Source organism: Phycodurus eques, chromosome 1 (assembly GCF_024500275.1).
Source record: "Phycodurus eques isolate BA_2022a chromosome 1, UOR_Pequ_1.1, whole genome shotgun sequence".
Taxonomy (NCBI): Eukaryota; Metazoa; Chordata; class Actinopteri; order Syngnathiformes; family Syngnathidae; genus Phycodurus; species Phycodurus eques.
The window spans coordinates 32,667,680-32,682,398 of NC_084525.1; the positions used below are offsets into that span (position 1 = coordinate 32,667,680).

The following is a 14,719-nucleotide window of genomic DNA, read 5'->3' on the forward strand; positions in this document are numbered from 1 at the left end:
CCACTTCATCCAGCTCCTCCGGGGGCATTCCGAGGCGTTCCCAGGCCAGCCGAAGGACGTAGTTTCTCCAGCGTGTCCTGGGTCGTCCCCGGGGTCTCCTCCCGGTGGGACGTACCCGGAACACCTCACCAGGGAGGCGTCCGAGAGGCATCCGAATCAGATGCCCCAGCCACCTCATCTGGCTCCTCTCGATGTGGAGGAGCAGCGACTCTACTCTGAGCCCCTCCCGGATGACCGAGCTTCTCACCCTATCTCTAAGGGAGAGCCCGGACACCCTGCGGAGGAAACTCATTTCGGCCGCTTGTATCCTGGATCTTGTTCTTTCGGTCACGACCCACAGCTCGTGACCATAGGTGAGGGTAGGAACATAGATCGACCGGGAAATTGAGAGCTTCGGCTTTTGGCTTAGCTCCTCCTTTACCACAACGGACTGATACAAAGCCGCATCACTGCAGACTCTGCACGATCCGTCTGTCGATCTCCCATTCCATTCTTCCCTCACTCGTGAACAAGACCCCAACTCATCCACTTAGGGCAGGATCTCATCCCCGACCTGGAGAGGGCATCCCACCCTTTTCCGACTGAGGACCATGGTCTCAGATTTGGAGGTGCTGATTCTCATCCCAGCCGCTTCACACTCGGCTGCGAACTGCTCCAGTGAGAGTTGGAGGTCACAGCTTGATGAAGCCAACAGAACCAAATCATCTGCAAAAAGCAGAGATGCAATAATGAGGCCACCAAAACTGACCCCCTCTACGCCTCGGCTGCGCCTAGAAATTCTGTCTATAAAAGTTATGAACAGAATCGGTGACAAAGGGCAGCCTTGGCGGAGTCCAACCCTCACTGGGAACGAATCCGACTTACTGCCGGATATGCGGACCAAACTCTGACTCCGGTCGTACAGGGACCGAACAGCCCGTATCAGGGGGTTCGGTACCCCATACTCCCGAAGCACCCTCCACAGGACTCCCCGAGGGGAGGGCAGGCAAGTAGACAGGAGAGACGGGAACACCATGCTAAATGCTAAGCTATCACATGACATCACAAAACAACAAACTAAGTGATTGGTGGTACAGTAGACTTTTAACATAGATCTGGCTGGAACCGCGTTACAGCAGAGATTAGACAACTTTGAAGAGCAAAATAGGAGGCAAATTAGTATGTGTTTATTGAGGAAAATACTGTTGTATACAATTACTAGACAGGCATACAGGGAACGGAAACCAGAAACGAATTAGTACGTCATCTCTGCTCGGTCACTTGTGAAAGTGAACCTATAATTTAAAAGTACATTAATATAATAAATATTTATAATATAACCTTTATTAGTCCCACATCGGGGACATTTGCATCATTCCAGCAGTAATAGTGGATGCAGGAAATACAAAATGCCCTTCCTGACGCAACCCGCCCGGCTTGGATCTAGCAATGCCTGGTTTTGGGGCACTGGCCAGGAATAGAACCTAAGCCTGTCTGCATGAACGGTAGCAGCGTGAACCATTCCACTACCAGTGCAATTGGTTCATTATAGAAAATGGAATACAGTAATTGACCTTTTAAAATTATTTTATTTTTACTTCATCTTCCAATAACCTGGCCGTTCTGTTCATTTTAAAAATCCAATGTGGCCCTTAAATACAAAGGTTTGCTCACCCCTTCTCTAGCATGCCAGGTTCAGGGAAGGCTCTGGTCTAAATAGTCCACAGATATGAATGTGGGAGTGAATGTTTGTCTGTCTCTTTTGGCCCTTTGACACAATTTACGCTGCTCGACACACTTTTTGTGCTTTTCTAGAAATATCAGTATATCCGGGATTGCAAGCATGTCGGGCCTAGCCTATATCGGTGATGTAAACCACTGCTGGTCGCTCATTGCAATAATTGAGCAGGAAAGGTCAAATTAAACACACATGCCAGTTAGCTTGACTCATTACTGTGCCAAAACTCTGGATTCTTACATATTGTACTCCACAGTCTCCACTTTGCTGCAGCAACCAGTTTTATCCTCAGTTCAACCTAAAATAAATGTGTTTCCTTACAATGACCAAAGAGCCACATGCCTTCAAGTAAATAAATGCAGGAGACCCTCGTTTTTGTATCCATTGTTGTTGTTTTTATCATCATGTCTCATTACAACTGGTGCATTCAACGTGACATGTTCTTTCCACTTTCACACAGTCGTTTTATAGCAACAAAATCAGCCAAAATCCAAGATGAATAGAGCTGGTAGTCCAGTGGAAAAGAGCCAATAAACTCCAGCCCAGCCCCCAGTCACAAAGTGTGAATTAGTGTGGCAGACCGCAATTAGTCCCACCTCCAGCCTCTTACCTTACAACACAGGTGTCAAACTGGTGGCCCGGGGGCCAGATCCGCTGCGCCACATCATTTTATGTGGCCCGCGAAAGCAAATCAAAATCGCTGTTGTTTTTGTTGTGTTCTGGTGTAATACCGTTGAGATGTTTGCAAGCATTTTTTTTGTTACCAATCCCCATTTGAAAAGAAATGTAATAGTTGAAAAACATGTATTTATAGGCTTCTGATTTCAAAACTGGTTATTCGTCAATGTGTTGTGTATACTGTAATTACAGTATATGAGGTAATCTTTCATTGATATGGGTCCACAGTCGTAGAGGCCCTCCGAGGGAAGTCCTAACTGCGATATGGCCCGTGACAAAAATTTGTTTGACACACCTGCCTTACATAGTTCTTTCCAACCAGCAATTTGTTTTCTGAGAAGATATTTTACTGTCCTATGATGTTCACGTGCCAAAATCCCTGTGTGTCATTTTTCTTATGGTACAAAAGATGAGGTGGCTCTCCTGGTCACCTTTCTATGCTTCTGGCTGGCTTGGCCTGCTCATGTCAATGTGACCTTTAGTGTGACACTCCTTGTCACCTGGAAAGAGAGCTTTGGATCTGCCTGAATAAACCCAGCACCTAAAGACTTCCAATTCCACAGAATGATGCCCAATATGTACGAACATGGACACCCTATTCTCAAAACAACTCTTATCCTTCAGTCAGTAGAGGGGAAAATACAACTATGAACCTTTACTGCCCTCTACTGGTACAGTAGCATCCCTGCGTAAAGTGGATATTTTCTTTCCCCCTAAAAGGTGACGTATAAAATTCACACAAAAAGATATTGGGGCTATAAAGAATGTCAGGGAGGAAATAGATACGCCTGACTGACACAATATAAGGCATTTTGCTGGCATGGAACAATAGTGTGTTAACACAATCACTGACACAGACTTTATTGCGAAAATGTGAAGAGGCCGCAGACAGTGGTGAAGGGTCGAAGGGCACCCGGGGGAGAAAACATGGAGGACTCAACAAAGGCTGCCTTTGTTGGCCAGCCTCACTGGGACAACATTTACAACATGTTTTATTTTCACATCAGGTGAATGAATGGGGACGTGCGTGATGATTAGGACGCACAACAAGCAAGGTTGGGAGGAGAGGCTTCTAAATTTAGGTGTAAAAACTGGCATGACAAAAACCATGTGAGTCAAGCCGAAAGTCGCAATGCCATTGATATTTTACGTACTGTAGATGTACCGATTTTTATTACCTAGAATGTACAAACACACAAAATGAAAGTAAAAACTACAATTAAGACAAACATAACTGAACGACAAATTGTACAACAATATAAAGGTGCAAGAACCTAACTCTAAAACCAAAGTGGAATTGGGCCACCCTAAAGGTTATTTATTACTAAGCATGTATTCTTCCTACCATTACTAAATCCTAAATCCTAACTATTATTGATATTTCACAAATATATTTAAAGATCGGCAAGAACAGGAACACGTTGTGCCAGATATCACAAGATCTGTAGTGTTCTTGCTTTGATAAAGAATAATCATGCCTGATCCCTTAATTTCATGAACAATTTTGTCTTTAAAATCAAGGTTCTCGCAATAATCCCTCAAACTTTCAAGATCAGTGGAAAGATGAACTTCAACACTGCATGAGAACAATTACCGTAGCCTGTGATATATTCTTTAAAATGTGCATAACTATTGTCTTGTCATGTAACAATAAACCTCGAAAGTAGGATGATTATCTGGCCAAATCCTATGAGGCCACTTTGAATTTAGTTGGACAACAACAATAACTTTATTCACAAATCAAAATGAGCATTGCACATGAGTAAACGATTGCTCTGCCTGAAGAAACAGACCAGTGTGCAAAATTAAGCTAGAGTGGCAGGATACTAACAACGGTTTACCATCTGTTACCTAGAAGTGACCTCGACCTGGACACATCCACCCCCCACGCCCCAAATCCCACATGCCCCACCCTGCAGTATGCAGGAAGCCTGTTTCCATAGAGACGGCGCTTCTGATGATCAGAGGAAAAACACAATGCCTTCAGTGTGCTTAAAGGAGCTGCACTTATAAAATGCACACGCACAAAGGCAGAGAAATAGGAACGGAACATGCTTTTACTATTAGGGCTGTTTTTTTCCATATGACTTTCCCAGGAAAATCCCCCTCATCTGGGAAAGGTTCAATCCAGACAGACAGATGACTGGGGACAGATACAAACTATGTGAAATGTAGAGAATTTGACGCCCCAATCCCATGACCAAGACACAAAGAGAGACTTTTTTTAAAAAAAACTTTTGAAGTGAGCTGGCTCCTATTTTTATTTTCTCAACCGGTTTTCCACCCACATTCTCACAGTTAGGTTTGTCAAAGTATATCGATACTGCATATTGTCACCAGCGCACGTGACCAGGGTGGTACGGATTCTGGCACTAGCACTGACACTTGAAACCTTTATTGGGTGACACAGTCAGTCCATCTTCAACAGTTGGTACCATTTAGGAAAACTAGGTCACTTCCTGCTTCTGTGTATGCGAGAGAGTGTATGCGCCTCTGCTAGACCCTACAATAAGCTGAGAGACCTCCAGTATAAACATATTCTGCAACTCTGAGCAGAAACATCCTCAAACCAAACATGTCTCTTCTGCTCAAGTGCTTAAACTATGCAGCCTTCTCATGAGTCAAGGTTCTGTGGGTGCCGAAGTGCCACTGAAGCTGGAATATCACATGTCACACGTGATTGCTTTTAAATACCCCAGCTTCAGCTCTACAAACTTTGGAGCATTTTGTTAGACGTGTGGAAAGAGGCGGCAAACACTGTTCAAATGTGATCGTTGCATCATGGCTGCATTCACACTCATGGTCACTATTGAGTCCCAGTGAAACCGGAGGAAAAAGATACATACAATCTCATGTTGCTGCTTATGCACCTCTATATCATTAGGTTGGTCACTATACTATATTGTACTATACTATACTAAACTATACTACTGATAAATACCTCTTAGTCGCCTAAACATTCCCTAAGCTACACGAGTAAGTCTCCCAGAAGGGTAGAAGCAGAGTAACCTCACATTTTCTTCCATTTTTTATATCCTGTAGCTGTAATGGCTAGCTGTCCCATACTATCATACATATCGTTACTGAATCATAAACAGCGTGATTTCCTAATAGTTTTTGGTCATAGTTGTACTAAATGTACTAAATTAAATCACTTTTCAGGAAATAAAAAAACAAAAAACGGCACGTTCGTTAAATCATTAATATTGCATTGTCAAAGAGAGCAAGCCATTTGCAACACTTTAGTTTTGTCAATAATTTGTAAAAAATAAATAAATAAAATAAAATAAAATAGTAAATAACACACCCACGTGGGGATGCACCAATAGCATCAATTTGTGACAAAATATCTAATTGACCAATTTTGGCCCAGCGCCAGCAATATATATACTTTGCTAATGAAACCACTCAGTTAGGACACTCAAAACAAAGAATTTTTTGCCCTAATAAACATGAACCATTATGTTGAAGTAGAGTATATTTGAAAGTAATGAAACAAAGTTTATCCAATTACAATAATTAAATGCCACGTACTTAAATGGGAATTTTTCATTAGACTTACCTAAAGAAACTAGCTTTAAAACTTCATTTACTGTAAGTAAAACACTTCAAGTCTATGTTTTTGGTAAGATAATTTTTTGGGAGTGAAGAGTGTAACTGGACGGCATCACTCTTCATCAAGAGGGAAGAACAGTTAAGCCGCAAACCGCACGTATCCTCCGGCATCATACGTTATTTAAAACGTGACCAAATAATGAGTTATGCCCTTGTATGCATTGCTGTTACTGCAACACAACTGAAAACACACCTGTCACAACTGCTCACCTACCAATAAGCCAAGAACCAGTCAAACAGGCGTGTCTGCACGCTCTATCCATACTTCATCAAGTAGCTGTACGCCTGTGTATATAATGCTACCTGACAGCTCTGTCATGCATTTGACTTGCTACTGCTCTAGTTCAGTTTGAACTTCAACAACTATCTGATGTTATAATTCAGGCTGCAGCGGGCAGAGGTTTTGCCTTATTCACGTTAAATAGCATTTTTTTTCGGTGAATTACAAATTTGAAAAACATTTTTAATAGGCAAACCTCTGATTACAGTATATCAATTTTTGACCATGTACACATTTGTACATATATTTAGTTTTTGTTGCACAAATGTGCATTGAATTCTTGTTGTTGTTTTATTAATAATTCTTTAGTTGAGTGTGTGCAAGATGTGTAGCAAACCTGTTGCACAGGCACAAGTTTGAAATGTAAAGTATCTTCACTCTTACCCGGAGAAGCACAATCTACAGTATGTCCAAACAGACCTGATTGGCAGCAATTCTGATTCATGATTGTTGTACTTTGAGCAAAGATACAGTCATTTAACACGTCAACATTTTTTAACACACTTTTACAATTCATAAAATTGGGTCAAGAGCCTAAGATGGGAACGCATTTAGGCCAATCAGAAAAAAATATCGAAAAATGTCCAGTCAGAGAAGTGATCCATCACAATGTAGGGCACTTTTCCCCGCATACACACTTGCACTAGGTGCAGTGATGTCTTGATTGTGTAGCAGCAGTATCCACACATGACAGCCATTAGGAAAATCTATGTGACAGGCGAGCGTGGAAAAAGCCCAGCTTCTGGATGGCCCAGAAAGTGACTCATGCTGTCTCACTCATGTAACGTGAGTGACAGCAAGATAGAGGACTTGAGAAACGTGAGTGTGAGTGTGTGCGCGAGCGCATGCACGTGCTGTTGTCGGGCCGAGCAATGATGAAAATTGCCACTTGGAGGAATAAACAAAGTTCATGAGTGACTGCCGTCGTGTTAACGCCTTCATTGGTGAAAAGCCAAAGTAGATCTTGTGTGAACTTGAGTGGAGAGATGGATACATGGCATCTGAATAGAATCCTATAATTATCTAATTTAAATGAAAGGACAGAAATGGTGCAGGCAACAGTGTGGTATCCCTGTCGGGCTATGATTAGCAGGAAGAAAAATCTGTTTAAAATATCATTCAAAATCTCAAGGGTCCATCTGAAGTCCAATACAGGGACAATAACACTTTTTTAGAAGGAACATGGCTGCACAAACGTTTGCAAGTCCATTCGGCTCTTCCTCTGCTTGTTTTCCCACATTATCATTATTTTAGCAAGACGGCATTAAAATTGTGGTCAAAGCTGCACATTGACTGGAGACCTCATCCTGCAATGAAAAGATTTATCAGCTGTTTCAAGTTCCTGCTAGGATAAGTCTGAGTGCCATCGGTCAGGATTTCATGCCAATACACACACATTTCTTTTTTTTTTTTTTTTTACAATTTTCATGAAATGGACAAAACAATGGATTTTTTTACACCTGATTTACTTCTGTTTTCGAAATACTTGGTCAACATCTCAAAGAATTTGTGAAACATTTTCTTTTGCGTTTTTGTTGTTGTTTTTTATTATAATCAAAGGGAATATTTTTTGTTATAAAGGTATACAGTATGTGACAGAAACACCCCTCAATGTGCACTAAGTTCTACACCACTGCAAAATACAACAATAACTAGAAAGGAATGCTTGTTCATGACCTCAAAGTATACCACCTGGTGTTAAGTGGATTTTTTATGCATGCCAATAGGTAAGTGGATGGGCACAAATCTAGCGAGTAGTTTCTCGACCTGGTGTGGGGTAAAACATACTTTGAACAAAAACTTTTTTTTTTCAGTTTTCAAACTTTTCTGTTTAGGCAAAAATTAAAAAGACAATAGAGCAAAAATATTACAACCTCTCTACAGAGTTTTACCGATTTACTGAGAGCCCGCAGCTGAAAATAACTTCAAGGTACATAAAACGCCGGTCATATAGGAGAAATTGTACATCAAGCTTGTGGTAAAAGAAATAAGCAAAGCACAGAAAGGAAAGTAGTTCCATTTGTCATTATTTCCACACTCATTTCAGGCTCCATGAACCTGCCAGGCGTGAGAGAAATTGCGTTTGAAACCAAACTGCACTGAAGCAGTTTAGTTTCAATGTTCCCTAGATATTGCATTTGCTTAACCTTCAAGGGCAAAGCGGTTATTCCATTGCATCCAATACAGGTGCATCAGCTCAACAGGTTTAAGAGCAGTAGCTCATCTGTGACGACTTGGACTTGGGAACCAGAGGGTCACTGTTCAAGTCCTGTTGCTGACAAAATGGCAAATGGAGAGATGCCACTCTGCTTGCTGGCTACTCTTGAGGTGCCCTTGAGCATGGTGCTGTCCCCACAATCCCAACTCAAGCAGGACAGCAATGTTTGCACTAGTCCAACATGTTTTCTCACATGCATGTGTGTCATTTGGGTCTGTGTGTGGCATGCAACACAAAATGTGTATACTGCAGAGTTTAAACATAGAATTTCCTTTGAGGGATTATAATCAGAATATCCATCCATCCATTTTCTACACCGCTTATCCTGTTCAGGGTCATGGGGCGCTGGGGTCGGGCAAAAAGCAAGACTACATCCTGGATTGCTCGCCAGTCAATCGCAGGGCACATATAGAGACAGATAAGTAGTCAGTATACTAAATTACAAGAAAAATCAAACATCCTCTCAATTTAAGCACTGTTGCTATTTGTTGTTCTTTTATGAAGAAATTCTAATAAGACTGCTGCTATGGCTTCATCCATGCTAATATCTTCAGGGGGGCATCATTGTTAGCAGGCTTGTTTTCATTTCTCATTTTAAACCACACACCTTCTACCTCGATCTCCTCAAAGGATGCTGAGAGGTCTGCTCATTTTTTTTACCATTGCCCAATCAGTTTGCAATTTAGCAAAGATGAATGTGTGACATCACACGCCTTTCTGAACAAACCAGTTGTCTCACAAGATTAGCATCCAGCATCTGCATGGCTACTCGTGATGTCTCTGTCCTCAAAGCCACTTTCACACTGGCTTCCCAGTAAATTGTAGCATCAGCATGAGCGTTGAAGTGGGAGCGGGAGGGCGGGGGGGGGGGGCATCAGTACGCAACAGTAAAGCTGGGATTTATTCACCTGTGCCTTTCAGACTGTACAGCCAATCTGGCTCTGTGCATTAAGTTATTTCAGTGTGTGGCAATGTCAGCATAACAGCGACAAGTGCTTTTGGTACATTATACACAAGACTGGAGGCACCGTAAAGGGGAGAAAAATGATGATTTTAAAAAAATAAAATAAAATAAAAACTCCAGTATTTTCAATTTACGGCACTCCAGTGAAAGGCCCAGTTTGATTTTTTTTACGGGGCCCAAAATCGCTATTGGTGTCCCAGCATAGGACAGTGAGCTGGGGAAAAAAATCAGCATAAATGGCCAGTTTGTAAAAAGCCATTCTAAGTCTTAAAAAAGAAGATGGAGCAAGGGAATCAGGGTAGATAATATTCTCACCATCCTGTTCATTTTCTTCTTGCTCAATGTTTATCTCACAAAGGGAGGAGAAGTTTACATTGGCTTGGTTAAACACAGACAGGCTCGCATAGCTTTTGTTAATAATAAATAACTTAAACAGCGAGACAGGACGTCTATGCTGGAGCATTTCACTGCTTAGTGAGAACCGCCATTATATAAGCACGGGGAATGGGAAGGGGGGCGCAAGACAGTCCTGAGTCTGCAATACAAATGTCACCTCACATCAGACAACACAATATTTGTGATATAGTTGAACACATAGGCAGATGATGTGGCCCGATGTGTTTTTTTGTTTTTTTTCAAGTCACTTGACCCTCCAGTGGCCAAAAGTGAAAATAAGCCCCAAAGTACACGTGACGCAGGCTGCTTTGGAAGGAATACTGACAAAAAGTGTGTGTGATTGTGTTTCTGTGTGCAGTACATACACGACAGTGAATCTATACACTCTTGTGTGTGGAGGCTTGTGTAGTTTGATCCGTGACAAGAGGCTAATTTAAAAAGATGAGTAAATGTGGGAGCAAAGAGTTACATTGCTGAACTGCCAGCATGTATTCATACCACCAGATGGCGCTGTTTTAATATGTTCAATCTAATATGTATTGCAAATATAATACCGAGCAGTGATTCAATTGTTCAAAAGAATCTATATTAATGAATGTTTATTGCAATTACCTGAACATTTGTCTGTCTGCATTCTTGTTCATGTTACCTTTCTGTCCAGGGGCAAAGTGACAGCAGCACCTAGTTGGTGATTCAAACTCCCGAGTGAACTTGGCTGTCATATGCTCATATTTTTTACGAAGTTTAATGAACTCTGCCTGGCAATAAGTGGACCTGACAGGAAAAAGAATGCAAGCAATTCTTCGTCGCGATGTCCGGAAGATAGCGAAAGAATATACAACCCCAATTCCAATGAAGTTGGGACGTTGTGTTAAACATAAATAAAAAAAAAGAATACAATGATTTGCAAATCATGTTCAACCTATATTTAATTGAATACACTACGAAGACAAGATATTTAATGTTCAAACTGATCAACTTTATTGTTTTTAGCAAATAATCATTAACTTAGAATTTTATGGCTGCAACACGTTCCAAAACAGCTGGGACAGGGTCATGTTTACCACTGTGTTACATCACCTTTTCTTTTAACAACATTCAATAAACGTTTGGGAACTGAGGACACCAACTGTTGAAGCTTTGTAGGTGGAATTCTTTCCCATTCTTGCTTGATGTACAGTTTCAGTTGTTCAGCAGTGCGGGGTCTCTGTTTTCGTATTTTACGCTTCATAATGCGCCACACATTTTCAATGGGAGACAGCTCTGGACTGCAGGCAGGCCAGTCTAGTACCCGCTCTCTTTTACTACGAAGCCTACGCTGTTGTAACATGCAGAATGTGGTTTGGCATTGTCTTGCTGAAATAAGCAGGGGCATCCATCAAAAAGACGTTGCTTGGATGGCAGCATATGTATCTCCAAAACCTGTATGTACCTTTCAGCATTAATGGTGCCTTCACAGATGTGTAAGTTACCCATGCCATTGGCACTAACACAGCCCCATACTACCACAGATGCTGGCTTTTGAACTTTGCGTCCATAACAGTCCGGATGGTTCTTTTCCTCTTTGGACCGGAGGACACGACGTCCACAATTTCCAAAAACAATTTGAAATGTGGACTCATCGGACCACAGAACACTTTTCCACTTTGCATCAGTCCATCTTAGATGAGCTCCGGCCCAGAGAAGCCGGCGGCGTTTCTGGATGTTGTTGATAAATGTCTTTTGCTTTGCTTAGTAGAGTTTCAAGTTGCACTTACGGATGTAGCGCCGAACTGTCTTTACTGACATTGGTTTTCTGAAGTGTTCCTGAGCCCATGTGGTAATATCCTTTACACGTTGATGTCGGTTTTTGATGCAGGGGCGCATTATTATTTGCTAAAAACAATAAAGTTTTTCATTTTGAACATTAAATATCTTGTCTTTGTAGTGTATTCAATTAAATATAGGTTGAACGTGATTTGCAAATCATTGTATTCTGTTTTTATTTATGTTTAACAGAACATCCCAACTTCATTGGAATTGGGGTTGTAGTACTGTAGCTTTCCTGTACTGTAGCCTACCTAATGGTGATTTTCCACATTATCATTTATTTCGGTTTGGGGCGATCACATTTCCAGGTCAAAATAGTAACGTGGGATACTGGGGGGGAAAGTGTCCCATATTGAATCAGATCAAGGAGATACACAAACACACAACAATGACTGAGAACAAAAGTCTCCTGCATTTTCTTCTCAGTATGCGGCTGGGCGGATCGTAGTGGAGTGGAGATTGAGGGCAATGAATTGAATAAACACACCGCTGCGGCAAAGTGGAGACTATGGAGTATACTTTAATACGAGAGTATCCACAGTTAACATACGCATGTGTTCAATCCATCCGTTTTCTGTATCACTTGACCTCATTGGGGTGACAGGTGAGCTGGAGCCTATCCCATCTGACTTTTGAGCGAGCGGAAAGGTACACCGTGGCCTGACAAACAACCATTCACACACTAATTTCAAAATTGCATCAATTAAGCTAACATACATGTTTTCAGAGTAGCCAGAGAAAACCCACGAAAGGGTGGGGAAAGCAAACTACTGCTAGCCTTTGCTGACCGCTCGGCTTACGCCAACTAATACAGCAAACATTTACATCACAATCTGTCTTTCACGTGAATACATCAGTTATTCACATGAATAAACGAATAACCCAAGTCACGGCGTCGCTCCATCAGTACATTATATTCGGACCGGAAGTAGTGACCTCTGCTTTGTGACATCCTCCTAACCCATCACACACACATCCGTGCGAACTGAGATATGATGTATGAATGACTCTGGTTTTAATCATCGTTTTCAGACATTCTGAATGGAATCTGTAAGTAATATTAACGGTGAGGTCAAAGAGTTCGGCCCAATTTTGCTCCTACATTTTGTCGTGTCAGCCCTGCGGCATCGTCAGCGTGTCGGTGGGCTCAGAAACAAAAGTCGAGGCCGCCCCGGAGCCGATAAAAGCCCGCAGCTGTCCCACTGACAGCTGGCAAACAACAACACAAACATCCCCCCCACCCCCACCCTTCCCCCTCCCCCCCCCCCCAGAAAAAAAGCGTTTCAGGACGTGTAATAGGAGCCGCGACACTCCAAACTTCGGAAAAGCGACTTTTCAACAGGATACCAAAGCGCTTCCACACTTACCAGCAGTTGCTGAAAGTCCCTGCATCTTGAACAAAGTTGCTCGCCGGTCGGAAGCTTTCCACGGAGAAAGTGAGCTCCAGGAGCGTGCAACACGGACGAGCGTCTCCTCTTCACCGACCGCCTCGTATTCCTGTTACGGTTTTCAAATAAATAGTCATTTAAAAAAAAAAAAAAAGGAAACGAAAACCCCACACGCTACGGATACTTCATGGCTTCAGATTTCAAGCGGGTCATTGTGGAGGGTTTCTTTTCATTTATTTATTTCCTCTAAAAGCGCCGTGGTCGTGCGTGGCTCCTTCCTCCTCCCTCTCCACATAAAGAACTATGTCCTCCTGGAAAAATGAAAATGCGCGCTACTAGTGCCAAGCGCGCTCACGCCAAACCCCATTCATTGTGCTCGACTTGGAAGTGTCATATTAAATACAGTACAGAAAAACACACGCACACACACAAACCAATGAGCTATTTTGGATCATCTAGTGTGTTTAACTACACTATTCACTGAAACAAACTAGGTATTTTGAAGAAGTATTCAAAAATATTTGTATAACGAATTACATTAATAGTCTCATACTAACCCCAAAAAATCTTACCTGAAATGCTGCTATGTACAGTGCTCAGCATAAATGAGTACTCCGCAACAGACTTGTTAGAAATAGTTAGTTCCCTTTCAGAAATAAGTTGTCACTTCTATGGTATTCTATAGTAAAAAAAAAATAATAATAATAATAATAATAATAATAATAATACTCCCCTCAATGTGGGCCTTTGATTGCAAATGACATTTTTCAAATAGTAATCATCCTTCCTTCCTTTATCCGTACCGCTTATCCTCACTAGGGGCGCGGGCGTGCTGGAGCCTATCCCAGCTGACTCTGGGTGAGAAGCGGGGTACACCCTGAATTGGTCACCAGCCAATTGCAGGGCACATATAGACAAACAACCATTCGCATTCACATTCACACCTCCAGGCAATTTAGAGTCTTCAATGAAGCTACCACGGATGCTTTTGGGATGAGGGAGGAAACCGGAGTACGCGGAGAAAACCCGCGCAGGCACGGGGAGGACATGCAAACTCCACACAGGCGAGGCCAGATTTGAACCCGGGTCCTCAGAATTGTGAGGCAGATGTGCTAACCAGTCATCCACCGTGGCGCTCAATTCGTAAATACTAAAGTTTTTTGTTTTTTTTCTAACAAATTAATTTAATGTAAAAGTGATTAAGACACAAAAGTCTAGCAAAGCTAAATTTGGGATGTAAATAAAAAAAAATCACAAGAATTCTACCGCAGGTTTCAAGAAGTTGTTGTTTTCACTGAGAAAGTGACAAAACACATACATTTCAAAGGGAGTGTACTCATTCATTTGAGCACTGCATACTTGTTGGAAAAGGTTGGATAAGAATGACTGGAGACATACAATTATAGACATACCTTCATCTCTTCTGGGTTGCCCATTCGTGAGGAAAAATGTGAATGGCAACGGTCTCCATGCATGCTTTGTGCTACTTTCCAATCAGCTGAAGGAGTCACTGCCTTTATGTGTCATAAAGGCATAGTATAGGCCATGCACATCATAGGATAAATGTAAAGTTGTTGGAGCATTATTCAGAGTTCAGTCGGAGTTTCATGATAAATATTTTCTGAATTTGTGTACAGACTGGTTAGCACATCTG

At 41.9% G+C, this 14,719-nt stretch overlaps 1 protein-coding gene across 2 annotated transcripts in view; it reads right to left on the reverse strand.

The window, feature by feature from the left end:
* The window catches only part of fgd (faciogenital dysplasia), a 63,673-nt gene extending 49,172 nt beyond the window's left edge, over positions 1-14,501 (reverse strand). For both annotated transcript variants that reach the window (XM_061688649.1, XM_061688657.1), the window contains exons 1-2: positions 14,478-14,501; positions 13,045-13,174 (exon numbers count right to left, since the gene is read on the reverse strand). In XM_061688649.1, the coding sequence (XP_061544633.1) occupies positions 13,045-13,174; positions 14,478-14,501 (154 nt within the window). The remainder of the gene's footprint in view (positions 1-13,044; positions 13,175-14,477) is intronic.
* Positions 14,502-14,719: the final 218 nt, after the last annotated feature.